The sequence below is a fragment of the Lipomyces tetrasporus genome (assembly GCF_029532465.1).
Source record: "Lipomyces tetrasporus strain NRRL Y-64009 chromosome Unknown POJ06scaffold_9, whole genome shotgun sequence".
Lineage (NCBI taxonomy): Eukaryota > Fungi > Ascomycota > Lipomycetes > Lipomycetales > Lipomycetaceae > Lipomyces > Lipomyces tetrasporus.
In genome coordinates, this window is record NW_026611604.1 from 138992 (window position 1) to 155740 (window position 16749).

General features: G+C 48.8%; 6 protein-coding genes across 6 annotated transcripts; 3 read left to right on the top strand and 3 right to left on the bottom strand.

Moving 5' to 3' along the window:
* Nucleotides 1–61: 61 nt before the first annotated feature.
* On the top strand, nt 62–2250 carry POJ06DRAFT_277401 (uncharacterized protein). The gene is made up of 3 exons (XM_056189715.1): nt 62–490; nt 1286–1720; nt 1775–2250. Exons 1-3 carry the CDS (start codon nt 434–436, stop codon nt 1841–1843), a joined length of 561 nt encoding a protein of 186 aa, XP_056041583.1. The 5' UTR covers nt 62–433; the 3' UTR covers nt 1844–2250.
* An 891-nt stretch (nt 2251–3141) lies between these two features.
* POJ06DRAFT_258619 (uncharacterized protein) lies at nt 3142–4354 on the bottom strand. Its single transcript, XM_056188284.1, has one exon. The coding sequence runs from the start codon at nt 4063–4065 to the stop codon at nt 3388–3390; it is 678 nt and encodes a 225-aa protein (XP_056041584.1). The 5' UTR covers nt 4066–4354; the 3' UTR covers nt 3142–3387.
* A 2028-nt stretch (nt 4355–6382) lies between these two features.
* On the bottom strand, nt 6383–7412 carry POJ06DRAFT_239871 (uncharacterized protein; the record flags this gene model as incomplete). The annotated part of the gene is made up of 3 exons (XM_056186059.1): nt 6383–6858; nt 6910–7357; nt 7380–7412. The coding sequence occupies 3 exons, from the start codon at nt 7410–7412 to the stop codon at nt 6383–6385; spliced, it is 957 nt and encodes a 318-aa protein (XP_056041585.1).
* A 1470-nt stretch (nt 7413–8882) lies between these two features.
* Nucleotides 8883–9985, bottom strand: POJ06DRAFT_258623 (acyl-CoA N-acyltransferase). The gene is made up of 2 exons (XM_056188285.1): nt 9374–9985; nt 8883–9305 (listed from the first exon to the last, which is right to left on the bottom strand). The coding sequence occupies exons 1-2, from the start codon at nt 9822–9824 to the stop codon at nt 9049–9051; spliced, it is 708 nt and encodes a 235-aa protein (XP_056041586.1). The 5' UTR covers nt 9825–9985; the 3' UTR covers nt 8883–9048.
* A 3245-nt stretch (nt 9986–13230) lies between these two features.
* On the top strand, nt 13231–14179 carry POJ06DRAFT_258625 (uncharacterized protein). Its single transcript, XM_056188286.1, has one exon. The coding sequence runs from the start codon at nt 13243–13245 to the stop codon at nt 14005–14007; it is 765 nt and encodes a 254-aa protein (XP_056041587.1). The 5' UTR covers nt 13231–13242; the 3' UTR covers nt 14008–14179.
* Nucleotides 14180–15746: 1567 nt separating this feature from the next.
* POJ06DRAFT_292793 (uncharacterized protein) lies at nt 15747–16388 on the top strand (the record flags this gene model as incomplete). The annotated part of the gene is made up of 1 exon (XM_056190409.1): nt 15747–16388. The coding sequence occupies exon 1, from the start codon at nt 15756–15758 to the stop codon at nt 16386–16388; it is 633 nt and encodes a 210-aa protein (XP_056041588.1). The 5' UTR covers nt 15747–15755.
* Between the last annotated feature and the right edge of the window lie 361 nt (nt 16389–16749).

Consider the following 16749-nt stretch of genomic DNA (forward strand, 5'->3'; position numbering starts at 1 on the left):
ACGAGACTTCGTATCCTAATTCCGCGACATAACGTGCATTTCGATGAAGACCGCCGGAACATTGCCGTTGTCTACAGGCATAATGTTCGCTACTAGCGATTACGTTGATAAGACGTGTGAGAGAGATAGAGCTGGATGGACGATGTGAACTATAGAATGGAAGCTGAGAGTCTAGTCTCGATGGAGACCAGTCTCAAGGACAATTCAGATCTATATATACACGAGCAGCCTCCTCAAACTCGGAGCACGAAACAAGAAGAACATCAGCTACGTGAAGCAAACGAAGTACAGGATCAGAACACATGATCCTCATGGAGTGAGTTATCACACAGCCGATGACCAGACCTGCACAGACAGAGCGGAGAGGGAGCTCCAACTAGCCGAGACACGAAGCGGAGAAAGAACAAACTCCGAAGGCGTGCTTCGAAGATCGATGCACGAGTGTGGCAAATATGATGTCCAGCGAAGGCCAGATGCGACTTTCAACGATGTAAGCCCAAGCTGAGGACTCCTGCCGGACTGCGTAGCGAGTGAAGTAATCACTGAGACCCCAGTCAGAAAGCCCCATATACCTGGAAGTCGCTTCTAGCTTGCAGCGAAGGCTGACCGACGGCCGATCGAGCAAGACACACGACATAAGAATAGAACAGGGAATTCCCCAAGAGCGGGTCAATGAGGCTGAGACCTTAACGGCAGCGTTGGAGGCGTATTCTCTTTCGTAGACCAATTGCCTCCCGAAGAGCAAAGAGCTCCGACAACGTGCTCGATCCGACTCCGGAGTGGAGACTGAGAAATCTCATGCAACGAGGATGATAAAATAACGAGGGACGTATTGTTTATTTTGGAGTGAGTTTTTCCGCTTGGCTTGCTGATGCGGCTCACGAATGTCAGTGACGCGCGCGTGTTAGTTCTACCGCCTTCCTTCCCCTCTCCCTTCTCTCCCACTGTTTACCTAACTACCAACTATGTACATACACTAACACGCCAAGTCAGCCATCATGCCGCAGTACTCTAATATATCTTACATACGACTTCCAGTAGACGGTAACCTACATATAGCAAGTGCGATTAGATGTGAATAACTTAGATTATGCTAACTTCTTCACACTTGATGAAGAAGGAACGCGGTACCGAGACCGCAAGGAGCCGGCCAAATCGGCAATAGGGCCACCTTAACCTGCCCAGGTTTATCGAAAGAGCGTAACATCACACGAGCGGCAAAAGATATTTGCGTAAATGTAGCCGTTGCGCGGCTGAAATGGATGTTGCTAACTGGTCTTTGTAGGGCTACCTGGACAGCTTTGCTGAGCTGCATTACCTGCAGGCCCTTGACGCCGCGGTGCCAAGAGATGACGGTATCGCTATTTCACTGAGATACCGGGTTTTTTGCAAACCCACATTTTATTCGTATAAAAAGTGGAAGCATGTTCCTGTGGGTATCCAGATAAGAATGTGCGAATATTTAGAGCTAGAATTTCCTCTGCTGTCTCTGGCCGAGGGCCAGTGGGCAGCAGTTGTGTTTTTGTCGGGATACTTCCGACGTGCGCACGGTTGTATCAGTAGCTCCCGTTTAAGCGCGGATTATCAGGTACGCGTTGTTGATGAGGACAGTGACGAATATGTCGCAGAAGAAACACTGCAAGACACGCAGAGCGAAGCGGATGGAGAGATCACGAGATCACCGATGTTCCGCAAGGAGGGGATGGCAGCGTTGAAAATGGTACCGTTTAAAAGTTATCAATTGGCGATTTAGCAGGCAATTAACGAGGAATAGAGCCACAATCAATCCGAATTTCGGCCACAAGCTGCCGGCAATCTTATAGGGCTCTCACTCCCACGCTGAAGGTAAAACTACTATTTAGTTTATATCAGGAATTGCTAACGGTAGTGTCATTTATCATAGGTATCGGAGTCCCGCAATCTTGAGGCTGCCAAGAGAGAAAAGCAGCTCGCCAATCTGGAGAGAACTAGGAGTATCAAGCTGCGTCAGTCTTATCTGGCGAAGCGTAATTTATAGTAGCCTGCCGGCTGCTATTAAACGGTTTGCTCGGTTGCTCTGTTGCTGTGATTCAATAAATATAGTAGTAACGTATCTAAATGGGAAGCTACTCCTGAAAACTCTCGTAGTTACTCGAGTCTAGTGACTTGTCACAAGGAACTCGCTATGCCGAAATACTGTAGAGGATCGTGTGCGGCGGGAGAGTCACATCGATCAAGTGACTCTGTCCAAACAGTTTTCAGATGCATGGGTAGTGCCATTTATTTTGTTCACTGACTCACTGTGACCAGTCGCCAGAGTGACAACAACAATTTCTTGGAGCGGCTCTGCAAATTGCCATCTCTGACCAAACATCACAGTGTGCTCAGAGTTTTTGTTATAGGGGTGCAGAGTGCGGAGCTATCGTGCCCATTCATTTACTGACCGTCGGCACCGACGGCGCGACATGCAGTTAGATAACCCTTACCCGCTGCTCCGTCTCCATCCTCCTATTTTGTTCTCCTTCACTTCTGCCAGTCTTGGCTATGCCGGTCCGCTCCTTCAGCTTCCAGATATGCGCGTATTGTTGAACCGCAACTGATAAGCGTTCGAAATACTAGACCGAACTTGGTGTGCTATCGGAAGGTAGTCAGGAGAGCCGATTGGAACCTACCGCCACTGCGCGATCCTCGTTGCAAAGTTACGATGTATTATGTTGAAAATATGGCGATTACTCTAGAAACGCAATAATTTCACGGCACGGCATATGATGGCGAGCCAATAAAAATGAATTGGTTGTATAATCGATGCAATAGCAACTGGTGGAAAATGATGGAATAGTGGTTCAAGGCAGCGGTCTGATGCTGACCTTGCCATTAGAGGCAATCGGGAGCCCATGATACCGCGCTGGCTTTGTGCGGTGCGAATCGAGCTGACTCAGATATAACGTCCCTATTTGTTTCTGCACAATTATTTACTCACGTCATTATCTTCTGAAAGTGCAAGATTTTCGCAAGTATTATTTTGCATACTGTTGAGCAAACAATGGAAGTATTGTATCAAATGAGGATGTGAACTGTCGTTCCCTGTTTACAATAATGCTAAGCATCTGGGTGTGCTCGATGTCGGGTTCCAGCCTAACTACAACAATTATCTAAAGTGTATTTTTTTTTAAATCCAGCTCACAGTCATTAGAGCTGCTGCTTTCAGTTTGTTATAGAATTAACAAAATTGCTTGGATAGAATGGCTAGGTACCATGCAACCGTGGGAACTTCTGGAGCCATAGTTGTACTCTCACTTATTAAAGACACATTCTGGCGACCACCACAAGACTGAATTTGAACGATATAAGCACTGACATAGGAAAACATGCACCAAGTAACTGAGATCCTGCACCGAACTAACAAGTCTAAGCGACAGAATAAGGCGAGTATTTCCAATAACCGCTATGCCGCATTGCCAGAAACGGTAACAAGAGTTTCTCAACCGCCCATGGCAAAGGTGGAAAACACTTGTATTCAGGCGGAGTATGAGACCTAATGAGAGGCAGGATCACAACAGGACTGCTGTGCTTCATCGCGTATTTCTCGGACACTTTCATCATCTCGGCTAATTCTTCGCCTGAGAAGACCTTCAAGCGGTCGGGTGCCAAGTCCTCGATTTCTTGGTGGAGATGCGCCATTAAATTGTCCTCAGCGTCTTTCAAGATTTGAGTCATCCTTGCCGGATCAAATGCGGCAGAATCCTTCTTCGCCAATCTTATTTGTTCGAGAAAAGCGTCCAGCGCGTCGTGTATCTTCTTGTGCTGCTCTACTTCCTCGGCAAAGTCTAGCTTTTGCTGAAGATAGGGGAAGGTGATAGTCTCTTCAGTTTCGTGATGTCCAAGCAATGTTATACACCAAGCCTCGCAGTATCCGAGGAAATTGCTGAGATCAGTTTGCGGTGGCTTCTCAAGATTCTTAAGGATGTTGTAGAATGCAGTCTCAAATGCGAAGTGAAGACGTCGCATGACGAACTGCGGCAGCTCGTGAGGATCGGTTGGTAAGAGCAATTTTTGGACAGTCATGTTGTTTAATGATCGAATCATGTAGTTGAGATCTAAGACGGCAGTTGTAGATGTATTAATACCCGCACACGATGCACAATTCGTCGCATGGACAATCAATAGCCAGTGCCGCAGGATGCAAATACGCGAGAGAGCCGTGTGTTAGTACCGCGCGGCATGTGAGGTTCTGCACCTTGGCACAGCACAATTAGCAGCCTGAGGCTGAATCAGCCTTGTACAAAGCATCTGCTAGTAATCGCGAGAAGTCAATATTCGAATTTAGTTTGCCAACGTTCTCTATTAAGAGACATTCATCAATAGCTGCGCCTCTATCTTGCTGTAGCGATGGCTAGAAGCGCCATCGCCAGCTGGCGGAGCTGGCGGAGTACGCAGTGTGGGTTAATGCAGGGTAATCGATTGAGTACAGTTTCGGTTCGAGATGTGCAGCACCCAGCCGACCTTGCAGCGATTCACAGCCGCAACATCCACACTCACATTATTGAGCAACGGCTCAGCTTCAGTCTCCCAAATGTACAATGCCCAAGCCATTTCCACACTGGCTGTCACGTTGGACTGTTGCGCCGGACAAGCTATTGAGCGTAAACGCTTTAATACAAATTAAAATAATAGACAGCGACGACAAACTCGTCCTTGATAACCAAATTAGACCACTGCCACAAATAAAGCAAACATAAACTTGTCGATGCAAGCCTGAGCACATGGGTCGACCTTATTTCGTCCATACTCTGGCTAGGTCACAAGTGCAAGCAACAGTGACACTAAGCTACATTTGACAAAACGTCGTTTGCCGTAGACCATAGTACTATAGTAGCTTTGTAAGAGTCAGCGACAGCACCGTTTCCCATATTAAGCTTACTAGCATTTCCTCGACTACGAACAAAAATCACACGCGCCTATTTACGTACAGATTATACTGAAAGTTAGCCCTAACCCATCGCTAGCGCAGGCATTCAATTTACACTTAACAGGGTAACTGTTATCCTACCAACTCGATCTCTGAGTTTACTTGTTTATTTGTTTACTCAAGTGTGCGCCGTCTCGACTCAGTCGCGCTCCAGTCGTTATACTGGCTCTACAGTTCATTTTTGGGAATTTCTTTGGCAGTAATTTTTATTGACACCTTATAGCAGTCTTTTTACACAACGGCGAAGAAATTAGCTGCCAACGTACCGTGCTCGTGCAATTGACAATATTCCAAATGTATTCTTACTCGACGATGACAAAATTTACGCCCGATTATTCTCTGCCTGGCTGAAGGTGGGTACAAAAATCACGTATTGAACAAACCTTTGGAGGAATTCAATTCAACAAAAGGCCAGATCACTAAGTCCCGTACACGGTGGCGACTAAAAAACTCAATATACGGCACGAAGGGCACATTCTTTACTAGCCACATTATCCAGAAGCCTTGCAGTTGCTCAAAACAGGCAAAAAGCTTTCCTCAGACGCTGATCTAAATAACTTAGCGAAGACGAAGACGCATCGCTTGTTTAATCATTCACTTACCCTGACTTTCTGCGGCTCATAACTATGGCACAGTCGGACATGGTCAGCTTACTTCTCTAGGGTGGGTGGTCGCAGCAACTTGCCCTAGCCCATTGTCTGGGCCCTGAGTTTGCCGGGCGTCTGGTCACCAAAATTACAATCGAGCCCAAACTCTAAATGTCGCCCTTAGTCGCGTCCGATTTTGTATGGCAGCCGAGTCTGACCAGAATGGCCCTAACCGCGGACTCGGGCGGCTGATTAGTGGTCTAAAAGTTGCCCCTGTCGCCCCCGGTTCAGACCTCTGAACTGCGCATATAGACTCCGAATCGGAAGCGCTGCCCGGCCTATCTTGATACATGGACAGTCATTCTCCCCAGCTCTTGTTAATTAACTTTGTTATGTTCACGGAAGTGTAAGGAGTCTGACGTTTGTCCGCGCAGTCGTTTGGCTTGGAGAGCAGACCTTAATTTTAAGAACCTAGCTCGGTGCAGCGAGACAGCGCGTTGCTCACAGGTCGTCCGCCGTGCTGACCGCACGTTAATGCCTGGCGAGCACGAAAGAGGGCTAGTCTTGGCCATACCACCATGGTCGCTCGTCAGGGGCAATATTTACTGCAGTAGTTGGACCAGATCTTTCCATTTTTTTGAACACGCCAATTCAAGAGCAAAGCACTAGAGTGCGAACATAGAAATCGATTCAAGGTGATCGCCTTACGGCCACATTCATCTTTGATACGTCAACTGAACCTGATTTCGAATACATTACTTAAAATTTCAATGAGGAACTTGCTGCAATTGACAGCTGCGTACATTCTGTGCTCATAGACTAGCCCTGCCCCAGATACACCTGGACATTAGTCCTCCTTGACGATTTGCGACAAATCTTCTTTCAGATGTTCAAGATCTCGGAGCCATCCTTTTTCAATCTTGTCGCTGAAATCTGCCCCATAACGATTGGATTCCTCGAATATACCGTAAGTACCCAGCATCTGGTAAGCAGCAGAGTTGAGACGATCCTGCACATTTTTAGCAGAGTCTTCTTGCCACTTCTGTTTTCCATCTGCAAACAGCGTCGCCACAGGAACAAGCGCAACGCTCCACCCATTGGGTTTTGTGATTTCCTCGAGGATTTTTGACAACTCATTCGTGGTCACATTGTAGTCGGCAAAGTACGCTGGGCGGTTCGCAAAGGAATCTGGCTTTGAGAGGACGGCCACAGTAGCTCGACCAACAATGTCGATGTTTGACATGCTTACCTTCTGGTTGCCGGACCCAAAAACGGTGACGGTCCTGGTTTTGGGATCGACCCAAAATATTCCACGAGGAATTGCTACCGGACTAATTAGTCTCTCATAGCTACGGAATGTCCATCACTACTTACCCCAGTCAAAGAAAGGGCCCGTGATGATTGCTGTCCAGCTGACTCCGCTATTTTTGGTTCCTTCTTCCAAACGCCGCTGGGCTTGCTGTTTTGGCTCAAAGATTAGCAGCTCTTTTGCATTTTCGTTAAATGTGTCACTGCTAAAGTCCGGAGTGATGATATGCTTCACTCCAGCTTCGACGGCGGCTTTGGCTATCTTGTCTTGGTAGACAGACACATTTGGGTTGAAAGCTTCGACAATGGCGTCCTGTCCCTTAAATGCTTCCTTCAATGACGGCACGGAATTGTAATCCACTGACACCTTCGCAACGTTCGAAAAGAAGTTGTCTGACAGAGACGACACGCTCGAGTTGACGGTGACAGCGAAATCTGCCCGCAAAAGTGCGCTCACAATGGGTTTACCAACATTCCCGGACGCCTTGAATATGTCAACTTGGCTAACAATTGGCTTTAGATTGAAATGCACCCACACCTAGCACCATAACATTCTTTATAAGTCCCATTATGTGTGTTGTCGACGGCAAGCCCTAACTCTGGCGATACTGCTACCAGTCAGGGTTCGACTGGAGTTCTTGAGACTTTATATGCTCAAGTCGAATCATTTATTCCGTAACTGATCCGCTCTATAAATCCACTCAACTCAAGTTGTGATTATTGACGCTGACAAATGATCTCGGAAAGTAGATGGTAGATTAGCAATCAATTCAGCCGTGCAGATGAAAGTTGATGGCAGCTTAGTCTTCACTTCATGTAAATGACAGCGTAGATGCGGCTGGGCGGAGTTGGCGGAGTTTGAACCCCGAAGATTGGAATTGACAAGCGTAGCGCAGCGCGGGCTGCCAGCAGGTTTGACACGTCATACGGAAAAAGTGATAGGGTGGTTTCGCATGAGAATTCCACATTCCTATGGGCCCAAAGAGGCATGGCCCACTGTGCAGCATACTTGCGATGGCTGAACCGAGGCGCGATCAAGGCAGCTGCCCCCAAGGAGAGAGTCGAAAGTATATCAGTCTATCTGAGCTGGTATCATTACTAAATGCTGAAATTCTGACATATCTGATATACGAAACTGTCTCCGTGCTGCTCTTTAATGGCGCTATCTAGCCATTTAACAATGGATGAGTCTCCGCGACTAGACCAATGCGGCTCAGATGTGTTCGCGCACGAGGCGTCAAGTCTCGTGGCGAGCCAAGCCAGCCAGCTGAAAAGAGCTAAAGCCGTGCATATGCAAGGATCGCGTATGAATAGTAGCCAGTCGGGCAACTACGGGCCGGGCATGCGCAAACGTGAGAAACAGTAATGGAGCAATAGCATATACGCTGTAATATAGGCAAAAATTGGCGAACGGTTGTAAACCAAAGCACAAGAAGCGAGCAACCAAAGCATTGTAGGTTTTGCCAGAATTTTTGTTAATTAGTTTGTTACACATGAGCGACGAGAGGTGTATAAAGAAGGGGTGCGTCCCCCCCCTCCCCCTCGCCGCTGACAATACATTTAAAACGATCAGCCACCGAGTTCCACCTTCGTAAGCTCTTTGGTCCTCACTACGCTCAGACGCACGCACCGGGGATCGGCGAAGCGAAAAACTGTAGTGACAAGAAAACAAACTCCGACCGGATTTGACTTGCGTGTCCTTTGATTTTACGTGCTTGTTCTTGTCTTGGTTACGTGCTTGCGTGTCGGTTACGGGTCATCTTCGTGTACATACAATTTAGTAGATGCCAGACGGAACATAAAAGGAGGGGTTTGTCCTCGCTGTCTGATCAGGCACAAAGTCTTGTATTCGTTGAATCATATTGTTTAAGCCTATGTCACAGTCCAGTTTGCTTCCAGGTCTATTTTGCATCCAAGTCCAGTCCGCCTCGAGTCTAGTCCGCCGTCGTTACACACAGAGAGCATTGTCTGGGATTGATCGAGAGATCGAAGGGAAAGCCTTTAGACGAGGTCGCTAGATGGACTCGCGTGGTCTGCAATTCATGTGTAAAGATATCCCTGTTAGTAGTATGAACTAGATGAACTAACAACAACATTGAAGTCAAAGTTAAATGATATGATATATGTTTGTCTACCTAGTACTGTATGCTCCAAGCTCCCAACTTCCGATTATGACAATACCTGATCAAACAGAGGTACATGGTATTACGGCTCAGGAGAAACTGGCTGTCTCACCATGAAATAGTGAACCAAGGGCTCAGTTCCGCCATATTGGGAATAGTCTGTGGACACGGTTTCCACCACTTTGAAGCCATTATTTTGATAAACTTTAAATCCAGCGGGTTCGGACATCACATATGTCCTCATTCCATTTTCGTCTGCTATCTTCAGCCCACTTTGCACGAGCATAGTCGCGATACCTTTACGCTGAAAGGCAGGTGCTGTAGCCAAGTAATCAAGAGCTACAGCGACGAACACGTTAGTCACCGACAGTCGGTTACGTCCGTGTTAGCCTATAAGAATAACTTACTCAGATAAGGTCCATCTTTCATGATTTTTGCATCAACCACTTCTAGTGGCGCACTTCGGAACGATGACATATCTGCCTTTAAACCTCTAATGCGACCATTGTCGGTGACAGCCTTGAACTTCTTCTCGAAAAGCTCGTGATGCTCTGGAGTAGGCTTGGCAACCTGAGCTTCTAGCCAGACGTTCTTAGCAGCCAAGACGGGCGGAAGGTTCCATCGAGCGTACCCCACAACTTCGCCAGTCTCGAGATCGATGACCTTTTCATGCCGAGCTGTTTCTCTTCTGTTGATCAGGTTCCATGGGAGCCTCTCCGCTGCCGCGGCAATAACGTCTTCGAGTGAAGGATATTCCCATAAGAAAACCCAGTGGGGATCTCCAAAACGAGCCCCCACCATGGTTGCCGCGAGGCCCTGGGCGTCGGCAGGTACACAAGGCTGTAGTACGAATGTCATGTTCAAAATAAGTTGGAGGAATTGATTAAGTGACTAGCAAATTGTCTTTCGATTTGGCTCTTCCGTCTCGCACGAGTGCTCTCAGTGCGTGGATGTGTAAATGGTGAGGTACGTGAATGAGTTGCGTTGAGATGCCAAGTGTCTGATACTTATCGGTAATCTGTAAACAAGAGTTTGAGTTTGCATTGGCCATGCCCACCCTGAGGGTGCAGAAGGTGAAACTCTAAAGCCGCGTGAGTGAGGGTGACCCGGGTAAGTCGCAGCCAGCAGATGCCATCACCCAGAGTTATCTCCGACTCCGCGTTTCTGAACGAACGCGTATAATCATCGCATCACTCTCCACGCCTGTATTACTATTATCATGGATCCGGCTACAATGTTGGTCAGTACATCTGACGCTGAAACAGACGGCAAGGGTACAAGAAGACCTGCAGTTGAGTCTCCTCGAGCTGGGAATATCACACAGAACATTGATCCTGAGCATTCTGCGAATGATGTCAGTGTCACCCACAACCAAGATAATTTTCGAATTGTTTCCCTATTGCCGATCCACCACCAAATGCACGTATCATCAAGTTTGAAGAACGTGTTTAGCTTGCCGATAACAAGCACCACAAGGCGTCCCATGGCGGGCTGCACTCTTTCTCTTGCTCGGGAACACGCTCGATGCCACGAAATGCCATCTGAAATAGTGCGGCAAAGCGCTTCAGCTTGGCATACGAGTATTGTCCTTGAGAAATCTCTCACCACGTCGACTATTTATTTAGTAGATTCATGGATTTTGAGTCGGGAGCGACTCTGACAAGCCAGACTTGTTAGGATGTTTGTTAACTGATCTCCCCAGGCCATCTGCGCGACTGGTACACTCAATTCCCTGGCCATAGTAGTACACGCGGTCCAGGGGCCTGAACCATGACTGACAGACCGACATTTGCTAACAAACGGCCGCACGGCACAGGGTTAGGGCCAGGGTTGGTCGTGGTTCTGTGTAGTAGCACGTGTCCCCCAGCCGCATGCTCTGGAGAGGCTGAAGATGCGGCTGGGTAAGCGGCGGTGCTTGCGACCGCGCCGACTTTGACAAGCTTCACCCGAAGTGATCTAGGTGTACCCTAACCGTGGTTAGTTTACAAGACCCTCAGGTGTGTGATCCTGACATTTTTCCTCTCCGCGCCTCAAGGATGCGTCTTCAATGTCTGAGTCCAAATCAGGTCGTTCCGGGTTTAGGGGCTACCGATTGGAGCGCGTCAGTGGAAGACTGGGCCAAGCAAGATAGTTAAATTCACATGCATGTGGATATGTGATGAATCGCCTACAAGTTGGTCGAAGATGGGGTTGACAAATTGCAGCCAATGGAAATCAATGACTTTGCTTCCGTATATCTGACTGTGCATAACGGATACACTTGCTGACAAGCATGATTGCATTGATAAGTGGCGATGCACGACAACGAACTGAACGATGGTACTAGCCTGCATATCCAGCTCAACGATGCTCACTGCGATAAGCGGTACGCAAGCCCGGTCAAATCACCTTGTGTCTTGTGTCTTATCTCGCGCCCAGTCGAGGTTACTATAGGCAACAAACTGATGTTTTCCAGTTGCCTATATTCAATTCCACGGACCATGGTACCTTTCAAGTATCGAAGCATATTCCTCGGTGCAGCACCATGATTATGTAACACCGAGCCCAACGGAAGATCTACTGGGAGGCCCACGTACAGCCGGACGACATGGACCCGACGCCCGACAGTCCAAGCCGGCTGCCGACGAAATCACTACGCGACCAAGAAGGGCAGTGACCGGTGTCATACGACTGCCCACCGCGTTGAAGGGCGACTGCGGGTACAACATGATCGACGACGATGAGACCAGCGTGAAGGACTGCCGGGATGTTCGCGCGCGACCCTGGAGACTGGCAGGTTGTGATTTTCTCGGTGTGTAAAACGGCCATCGACAAGAGTGCCGGCCGCGATGGGAAGTGAGTCGTTGCGGATGGAGTCGGCGAAGCCAGTGCTGTTACGATCGAGCGGGAGACCGGCCAGATCTCAAACGATGACTGGAAGAGGTAGTTCTTGGCGCATCCGATATATAGCAAGGTCGAAGACGCGGATATGCTGGGCACGACCTGTGTACTCCAAGCGGGTCATAGCCTGGACCGGCACTTCCGCGCGTTCTTTGACTTTCTGTTTAAGGATGTGCTATCCTTCCGCGAGCGCCAGATCGGCCAGGGGTTCACAAACACAGTGAGGAGCATATGCGCCCCTATGAGATTCAAAAAGTCGGACACTGTGGATCGCAATTTTTGGTTTCATAAGACTGAATATCGGCTGAGCCAGTTGCACTTAGTTACGGCTAACGAGGACGCGATGGTCCAGAACCTTGAGCCTGGAATATCACTAGAAAGCGTGACTGAGTACACCTAAGAGTTTGGGTTAGGGATGGATGGCTCCACTACTTAAGTTTATGTTCAGACTGGACACCGAGTATGGCGACGAGGTCGACGCTTTGCTGGAGAAGAGGATCTACCTGGGTGATGTGAGAGTACTGCATTTGAAGTCCGTCGTGGCTATGTCCGGGGCCATAGAGGTTTGCAAGGAAGTAGAGGGAAGGTGGGTATAGTTTTTGTCAGGGTAGGGTTAGATTAACGCTAGTATAGTTGTGCTCCTGAACGGAGTGAAAGCACTTCAGGGTGAGTTGCCTCATACGGCGTCAGGGATTATCAAGACCTTGACTCCGTACATAAATCTTGTCGCGTTGCTAGACCTGACATGCGCGCTGTGACGACCGCTTCTGGAAGCGCCGGAAGTTGTCCAAAAACCTCCAGCCCTGAACAGCAGGACAGAGTTACGTCGGTAGAGTCTTGTGTCCATGCATTCGACTCTGTTGGAGTGCTGTCGATGGATTCAGAAGGCCTTTTTTTTCCAGACCGGATCGCACGGTCAACGGATTTGTCGCGAGAAAAGTTCTTCCAAGACTTCTTGGTTCCCTTCGCGGTCAGTTTGCTGCAGTAGGTGATAAGCCCCCGGACACATGGTTGGCGTCAAAGGTGGCAGTAAAGTCGGAGCTCGGTAGCTGATTCACTCCGCTCGGTCTTCGCCTGAAACCGTTCTCACTGGTGTAATGATCGGGTTTGAGTTTGTTTTTTTGAACTTCTAACGTTCACCATCTCACGTTAGAGCCCCATACCTTTCACGAGAATAAGCTCCTTCATCTGAATTGCTGCCCCCCAGCCATACGATGAGATAGGCTCCGAAGTCGTACTTTTATATGCGACCTCAAAACCAATCTCAAAGATAGGGTTGCAAACGCGTTCGGGCATTGTTGAAATATGTGGAATAAGGTTGTAGTCTAGATCGCAGTTGTTTCAGATTACGGCAGGTGGAGGCCGAGTGTTATCAAGGGTTAGCGTGACCGGTGAGATGGTGAGGCAGAGCGCTAGGCTTGTGATAAGCTCGGGTCTGAGTGCTGCTTCGAAGGCGGAGACAGTTGTCTACGCCTTGGAGCATCTGGGGCGTGTGTACCCAGAGTTTGAGGAGGTTTTGGTTGCGGATGCCCGCCGATACCTCCAGTCGGAGGCCGTGGTCAATAGCGGCGAGATCGGGCGTGTTGAGCTTTCTTGGTCGTTGGTGGCCGACTTCGTTGCCGCAGGGCACGCCTATGCGCAATTGAAGGAGGCTCAGGTGGCTGCCGGGTGGCTTCCGGTGGCCGTGGATCTGAACCAGCTGGATCAGGGAGCCCTGTCCCTCTCGTCGCTTGAGCCCTTGTCGTCCCAGGCCCTGGATGTCTGCATCCAGGAGCGGGTACTAGAGACCCTGGTGGAGCGCCCGGCTGATGGCTGGGATGGTAGTGGGTTTGTGCATGAGACTTGGTCTGAGCGAGTCTGGAGTTGCACGTTGGACGATGCGGTGGAGTACGCTGCGCATGCCTATACATCCGTGCTGTCGGGTCGCCAGGCTAATAGCATTGCTCGGGCCTACGTTGTCCCTTGGGTGCTGGCCAAGGTCCTTTACCACCATCTAGGAGTTAGGCCGAGGGGCCCAGAATGGGTCAGAATCGCGGCCCACTTCGACGCTCACCCGGAAGAGCGTATAAGGCTACCCAGCGCGGACACCGCAATTCCCGGCGAGGTTGTCCCTGTGTCGGACGAGTTGTTGCGGTCCGCAGGCGACGGCGTCCTGGCGTGAGGGTGTTTTGGGTCGTTTTACTTTTGTTTTTGTTTTGTTTTTGTTTGATGTTTGTTTTTTGTTTATTTTTTATGTGTGATTTTAATTTCTTCAAAATGTAAGTTTGGGGTGTTAAATTGGGAACAGCAATGGCACGGAGGTTGGGGACAATACAAAGCGTAAATCCTCGGCACAACACACACACAAGGAAAGCCCAAAAAACGAATCCCAATAAGCGTAAAACAACAACGAGGCGGCGGCGACTTTGCGCTCATACGTCGCACAGTCTTAAGTCCCCTAACCGCATGGCGCGGACGTCCGAACTCCGACGTTACATTAACACCTCAAACTCTTACAACTGGCTTAGTTTCGTCGTTCGTGCGCAATGTCATTGTCAGGTGTATCACGGACGGCGATCGATTTAGGCATCGGCGAGAGCTTTACGACGCCGCCATTTGGTCCGAGATCGACCGGGAGTGCGTCCGGCTAAGTTCACTAAACCGCGAAGTGATTTGTATAATAACGTATAATATCGTATAGTATTGTGTTATTATTGTGCATAGTAGTTTGTTGTATTTGTAAGGCAGCTGATAGCAGTAGATAGATTATTTTAGAATATATTATCCGGTGGGCAGAGGAGCTCGACCGGTCTCATTCTATATCCGTCGCTTCCAGTGTACAACATTGAATGTAAGGATTACTATGTGTACATGTTATCCTTTAGCCCGTAGGCAGCCCCAAACCGCAAACAAAGAACAAATACACGCAATTATCTACCTCAATCCCCGTCGTGCACGATACAACTAACGCCGTCACTTTCCGAGCATCCGAGATACCGTCCTGAATTCGGTACGTGCTGGCAATTGGAAGCCGAGGAGCTGATGGCAAATCTACTGGAAAGTCGGGCGGAGCACGCAGCGGGAAATGGAGAGAAGCACGAAGGAAGACCGGCTGTCCGAGGAGATGACGAGGCCGGCGTGCGGCTCAGTTGTATCGCAGGCGACCGAGCCGCCGAGCCGCGCGAGTCAGGGGGGCATCACTGTCAAGGATGCGTTTCTGACAGCTTGCTACCTACACACCAATGACATTCTGACCTCCTCTTCTTCTCTCACCATCCACCATTCGAAGTCCAACAATCGAACAAATGCACAGGTTCTGGACATCGGTCTGTAGGCCATCTTCAGATCAGTAGGTGCATTTCTACCTCCACAATGCAACTTGCGTACGTTAGGAGGAATCCAGGCTGCAGCGCCACCGATGACATGTCGCACTGCTAGGCAACGAATGGCCGGAAAGTTGGTTCTTTTTGCCCATTTTCATTGATTGTTTGTAAGCGAATGAGCGGGAACATGGCAAATATATTCATTGGGAAATTCGAGAGCCGCCAGCTCTGGAGTTGAATTCCAATGCTGGTGATTCGGCTGAAGCACCAAGCGTGCCACGGATATAGGGTCAGTAAGCTTAAAGCCGGAGCGCGGGGAAGCTGATGCTCGGACCAGTCGACTCCGTGACATTAACTTACCCTGATTATGTTATTTGCCCTGAATCGTTTCAACCGCCGTATACTTTACTGTACTTACATAAAATATATACTATGCTCTACATGTACTCAGTCAGGCAGGCAAACGGTTATTCCTGACCCGTGGCATAGCTTCGCAGACGCCCATGCCGCAACTTGCTACATAGGAGGTCTGCGGCTCAGGAATCGCGCTCTCGCTTAATGCCTCACTCAGTGCGGCTCAAGCTATTGACTTTCTCGTGCAAACTCGATGGTACTTTTGGACAATCGGAGTCCGAGTAATCCAAGAGTTCATCGTCAGAACACTCGGCCGCAGACGATATATCTCGCGCCCGAAGAATACGGTTACGGCTCTTTTGCAACCATTGCTGTTGATGGCACTGTCTATATGTATGCTCTGGAGAAAGGCATGGGGGAAGCTACCAGGACGTGCATGTTGCCTTTGCTCCCTCATCCACAGTCGAAGATAAATCCTCGTGGCGATTTTACAATCGAGGATCCGGGACATGGTCAGCGATTGAACCATTTCCTACCGCGCGCAGGCAATATTATCTCGCTCCCTGACGGCGAATATTTCCCCAATGAGGCCTCAATTTTCTATTCAGTATATCACAACTCGTACCTTTTAGTCTTTCTCCAGACTGATTATGATTACACCACTGAGCGCATGGCATATCGACTGAAGCTTAAATATTCGCCGACCCCACTTGGCCCTTGGAGTACCACTAAAGTACTGTATACATTCCCCGTAGAAGTTGACAAGGTGCTAGTAACACCGGTGCCATTTCAAACCGGCTCAGGGATTGCGGGCCGGACGGTCCTTGTTTCATCAACCCGATACTCTGTGTTTGTGACTACAGTTAGGAAGCTGAAGTTGAAATAGTCTTAAAGGACCAAATATCAGATGTTTGTGGGTGGATCCATATTGCATTTTCGAAATATTTCATTGTCGTAATCACTACATTGATTCTCTTCCTAAGTGGAATATTCTGTACTTTGAAAAGCATTTGCCGGTGGGGAGATCACAAGTGAGTTTACGTGTTTGTCCAACAGTCATTGCACAAATGACGCTTATATCAATAAATCTGTATCATTCGCGATCTATACTTCGCATCAGAGTAAGGAAGCATATGCAGATTTCCTCAGCCCCCTTCTCAGTTCACAGCTCAGTTCTCAAAGAATCAAGACTTCCATTGCGCGCCCGACATCGTATCATTGCGGGTCCATGTAGCCTCCATTCCTAA

Bases quoted from the DNA above. Each gene is read 5' to 3' on its own strand.
- POJ06DRAFT_277401 (XM_056189715.1), top strand. From the start codon at position 434: ATGCACGAGTGTGGCAAATATGATGTCCAGCGAAGGCCAGATGCGACT. The intron at 491-1,285 runs GTAAGCCCAAGC...TGGTCTTTGTAG, and splicing joins CAGATGCGACTTTCAACGAT to GGCTACCTGGACAGCTTTGC. The intron at 1,721-1,774 runs GTACCGTTTAAA...AACGAGGAATAG, and splicing joins GGATGGCAGCGTTGAAAATG to AGCCACAATCAATCCGAATT.
- POJ06DRAFT_258619 (XM_056188284.1), bottom strand. From the start codon at position 4,065: ATGATTCGATCATTAAACAACATGACTGTCCAAAAATTGCTCTTACCA.
- POJ06DRAFT_258623 (XM_056188285.1), bottom strand. From the start codon at position 9,824: ATGACATTCGTACTACAGCCTTGTGTACCTGCCGACGCCCAGGGCCTC. The intron at 9,306-9,373 runs GTAAGTTATTCT...TCGTCGCTGTAG, and splicing joins GAAAGATGGACCTTATCTGA to CTCTTGATTACTTGGCTACA.
- POJ06DRAFT_258625 (XM_056188286.1), top strand. From the start codon at position 13,243: ATGGTGAGGCAGAGCGCTAGGCTTGTGATAAGCTCGGGTCTGAGTGCT.